General features: G+C 39.0%; 1 protein-coding gene across 1 annotated transcript in view; it reads right to left on the reverse strand.

Moving 5' to 3' along the window:
* Positions 1-3,682, reverse strand: part of DTD2 (D-tyrosyl-tRNA deacylase 2 (putative)) — a 14,974-nt gene extending 11,292 nt beyond the window's left edge. Inside the window, exon 1 of the mRNA XM_017741636.1 lies at positions 3,667-3,682. Coding sequence (XP_017597125.1) covers positions 3,667-3,682 — 16 coding nt within the window. The remainder of the gene's footprint in view (positions 1-3,666) is intronic.
* Positions 3,683-4,584: the final 902 nt, after the last annotated feature.

Raw genomic sequence — 4,584 nt, forward strand, 5'->3', positions numbered from 1 at the left:
CGGGCGGCGGGGAGCGTGACGGGGGGAACCTTGTGCATATGTTAAAACAGCGCTTCTGATCTGACCTCTTTATGGAGGGGGCTGAATACAAAGTTTGGAACAGAATTAAACAAAGTGTTTCTACAGCTCTACTTACCGATGCCCTGATAGCTAGCAGGAAGCGGGCTTCGGTTTCTTAGTTTGATGGGAAATGAAAGCTCTTTTTGTCTTCTGGTGGGGAAATGTTACATGCGTGTGATAAGAGCAGTATGCTGGATAGTTTATGCACGAAAAAAAGAAAATCTGAATATAGCTTGTTATTTCTTTTGTTCATTACTTAGTTTGTGTTTCAGGTTGCTGAGGTCAGTCTTACCAAGTTGGAGCATTTCTCTTCAGTGATACTGCATTGGAGCAGAGGGAACACAAAACGCAGTTAAAAGGGATCTGGATAGCTAGTGATCCAAATCATTCGGGAAAAAGAAGTGCATAGTTTCGAAATGAGATCCCACTGCTAATGGCAAAAGTTAAAAGTATTGCAAGTGGTTCTTTTATTATCTTGCAGGTTTTTGGCTACATACCCTGATACTCCTTGAACAGCTCCAAAACTGGAAGAGTTGTGTCTTTCTCCCATTTGTGAATTCTAACAGAGAAAAGTTTTGAACAATACTGCCTTCACTGAAGTCAGGATAGAATGATGCAGAATTCAGTATCTCTCTCCAAATTCATTTTATGTCCGAAGATTTTATTTTTACAACTGTGTTTAAAAATAAAAAAACTAATATATAGTAGTGTGAGTAAGAAGCTGAATTTTAGTACCTGGACTCAATAATAGAGTAAGATTACCAATGATCCCCATTGAACAGCAAGGGCCAATATGTACTTCTGAATAGTCAGTGTTACACATAGGAATATATTTGGGTTCTGTTTGTCATTTTAAAAGAAGATTCTCGATGCGTGTTCAATAAGGTTACTCTTCTCAAAGCAAACCTTCATGGAAGAACAGGAAATTGCACTAGGTGGTTAGTGTATGAAGTAGCTAATTTTTGCTAGCTGTAGGGTATTGTAAAATACAAGATGTTTTTATTTAAACTCTGCTAATTTTATTTAAAATACCTTCTGTTCGTTTACTTGAAATCTATATCCCCAGACTCATTGAGAAGAGTTTAATGAAGTAGAAATACATTTAAAACGAGAGGGTTTTCCATATATATTTGTGATATAAATTGATTGTTAAGGAAAATGAATTTTGCTACAGTCTGAGCAAATTATAATAAGCACATTATAGAGGGATATTAATATATAAAGATATTGATTGTTACTTGGTACTGTGCCATTATTTATACCAGGATATGATGGAGAACATTTATTCATGCGCAAGTTTCAATACAAATGCCTGTGAAACATTGCATAGAAAAATTAGTATGACATCATTGTTTATGGATTCTTGGTGGAATTATATTGTATTTTCCTTAGGAAGCCAAATAATTCTGTTGTACCTTGAATTTCTTCAATCTTACTGGCCTATTGTTAGATTAAGGGCCTCTCTTGTTATGCCAAAGAATGATAGTAAATTTGTTGGATAAATTTTAGGTATGGATTTGGATTTGACTGTGGGTTTTATATAGAAAAAAACACCTCCTGACATCTAAAGAATATAACCATGCATAAAATATATTGGTATTTCTATCAAGTACTATATAAAGCCATTCTTGTGTATGTTTTGGAATTGACAGGTGTCCCAGAGTATTTCCTGTATCTTCTCTGCTTGTTGTCACTGGATCTGAAAGTAGGTAGACATTTCTGGTTATTTTCAGATAATTTCTCTTTCAGAGGGGCAGATGGCAGTGTCACAAATTGCAGCGGTGGGAATGGTCGTGTGTCTGAGTTCAGGAAGTGTTTGGGCAACGCTCTCAGGTGCATGGTGTGATTCTTGAGGTGTCCTGTGCAGGGCCAGGAGTTAGACTTGAAGATCCTGGTGGGTCCCTTCCAACTTAGCGTATACTGCGGTTCTGTGAATCTATGCATATTTGGAACAAATCCTTTTGTCAAGAGGTGGGTGGATGCTGGAAGCTCTGCCTGTGCAGGGACTTGGCTTTCTCCTTGTCTTTCAGTACCAAAATGATCTCAAGTGGTTGAATTCTTCTAGGCCTACGGATGGTTTGGGGGGGTTTTTGTTGTTATTGCTATTAAGTTTGGTGTTGCATACCATTTGGTAGGGGCAGGAGTTGACTGGACCTTTGAAGGGACAAGATGTATCTGGGATGTTTTTCCTTTGTCTATGGCGTCTGAAACATGATCGGTGGTCTTTCATGCAGCTATCACATCGACAGAGTTGCCCTTACCTGTTTTGAAGAGAAACTATACAAAGCTTCAGTGGCACTTAGATAGCAAAGACACAAAATAGGTTGCTGGCAAGGGGTATATCTTGGTAGAACTACCTCTTTTGAGATATACGTACCTGAAAGGCGCCAGAGTGCCAAGTAAAGAATTAGATTTCAACACTTGCTTTCTCCATTGCCAAATTTGGACCTCTTCCCATGCATACAGATTTAAAAAAAACCAAAACAACCAAACCAAAAAAGTTCAATCACTTAGAATCATTTAGTAAAGAATAATGGGTTGGGGCCACAACTGGTGTGAAGGGTGAGACAGAACCAATGGATGTCTTTGTGCCAGCTGTTAAAGATTGCTGTAAAAAGACTCATCATCAGAGAATGGCCTGGAAAGTGGAATTTGCAACAATGAATTGCAAATTTCCATCACAAGGTAAAGATATTTCCCCAAAATAATTTGTAAACTGGGATTGATGTTCAAGTAAAACACAATTTTAATTTGGCCATGTTGAAACAACAGGTCAATCCCTCAAAGAAATCAAAAAAGATATTGCATATCTTCAGTCCAAGATGTTTAACCTGTCACTGGACAACTCAGAATGTTAGTGGGATTTGTTTTTGAAGTGATGATCGTACATCTTGAACTGAGTCAAGCCCTTCGCTTTCTGTTGGAGGATGACCTCTTTTTCTTCTCTTTTTCTCCCAGTTTACTTATTTTGTTTCTCTTTTTGAGCTACTTGCCTTATCACAAATAGCACAAATTGGTTCTCTGGTTCTTGTATTTGGTGATTATTTTTTGTAGCCTATTTCTCAGTCTAGTTCAAGACCCAGTTTAGTTTACTGCAGCCTCAGAAATGTTAGCTGAAATGCTGATTAACTGGAAGAGACAAGGTACTGCTCAACAGTGGTGTGGGTGCAGAGAGGATTAGCTGGTGGTGTTAGAACAATTTTACAGTCTAAGACACGTTATGATGACTGTGTTTAGTACCCACTTATTCAAAGTACTGTCCAGAGGTCAGGGGTATGTCTGCCTCCCAACCATCATCCTCCTTCCTCCAGAGGTATTTAAATAAGAAAAGCAAAGAGGGCATGAAGAATTTCCCTAGTAGAAGTCAGACAGCAAAAATGAGCAGTCCTGTCAGTCAAAGACCACAATTATTGCACAATGCTTGTGCAGAGCTACCAGAAACACCTCTTCCAGAGAAGACGTAGACTGAAGACTATCATCCACTTTGCCTTCCAAACTGCCCCTCAGGTCTGTTTAGCATTTGAAAGAACTATTGTAGACTTCTGGGGTAAGATGATTGAGAGGAAGATGGTACTGTGGTTTTTATCTTTGTGCTTTGCACCATACCTCTGAGGTAGGTCATGGCTTCTTCAGCTCCACTTCTGTAGCATCAGAGTTGGTCCACCTTTTCAGCTCTTCCAGCAGAGCCAATTTATAGAGTCCCCACAAATGTCAGAATTTTTAGCAGTGAAGGCTGGTATTCCTGTTGTGGAAGTACAGGTCTGTGATTTGAGTAGTTGATTTTATCTGTGTTTAAAGAAAGCAACAAAAATTTAATACACTGTTAAAAATAGATTAGGGTTTTGTTTAGTCCTTCATACAAGTACAAAACAGACACTGAAATGTGTTATAGCAATCAAAAGTTAATTACATTTCTGAAAAACCCCAGATTTAGTGTGAAAGCTGTGTCAGATACAATTACTGTTTTTTATTGTGAGAAGCAGAAATTTGGCTCTATTAGAGGAAAAAAAAGTAGCCAGATAAAAGACACACAATCTGCTTGCTTACTGCAATTGCCTAAAGGAAGTAAGAACACTATTAGTCAGTTTCTTGTTGGGTGCTGGGCATGTTCATTTGCCTGTGACGTTTAGCTACTCTATTTTTTCCTGCTTGGGTGTCTCCTGAACCAGATCTTTGTCTGTATGATTGACAGGCATTAATGTTAAAAGGACTGCTGTGTCATGCTCCAGTGGAATCAACAGGGCAGTGGGAGTGGCCTACCTGCCGCATGTACCAGGGGGACTCACCGTAACACGGTGGACTGGTTAGAAGCAATATGTTTATTTTTTTTTCACGGGATTGAGCTAATCCCATATGCCCACATGCTCTTTCTTGTGCAGAGCCAACTCTGAGTTTCAATACCACAGTCTTAATTCTGGAATTCAGAGGCAGGCTGTACAGAGTCATGAAGCTGACTCCATGAGGAGTCCCTCAAAGGTCAGCAGTTTTCTGCTTTACCATTAGGAATGGTATTGCCAGATCCAG

Source organism: Corvus brachyrhynchos, unplaced genomic scaffold, assembly GCF_000691975.1.
Source record: "Corvus brachyrhynchos isolate BGI_N302 unplaced genomic scaffold, ASM69197v1 scaffold115, whole genome shotgun sequence".
In the NCBI taxonomy this organism is placed as follows: domain Eukaryota; kingdom Metazoa; phylum Chordata; class Aves; order Passeriformes; family Corvidae; genus Corvus; species Corvus brachyrhynchos.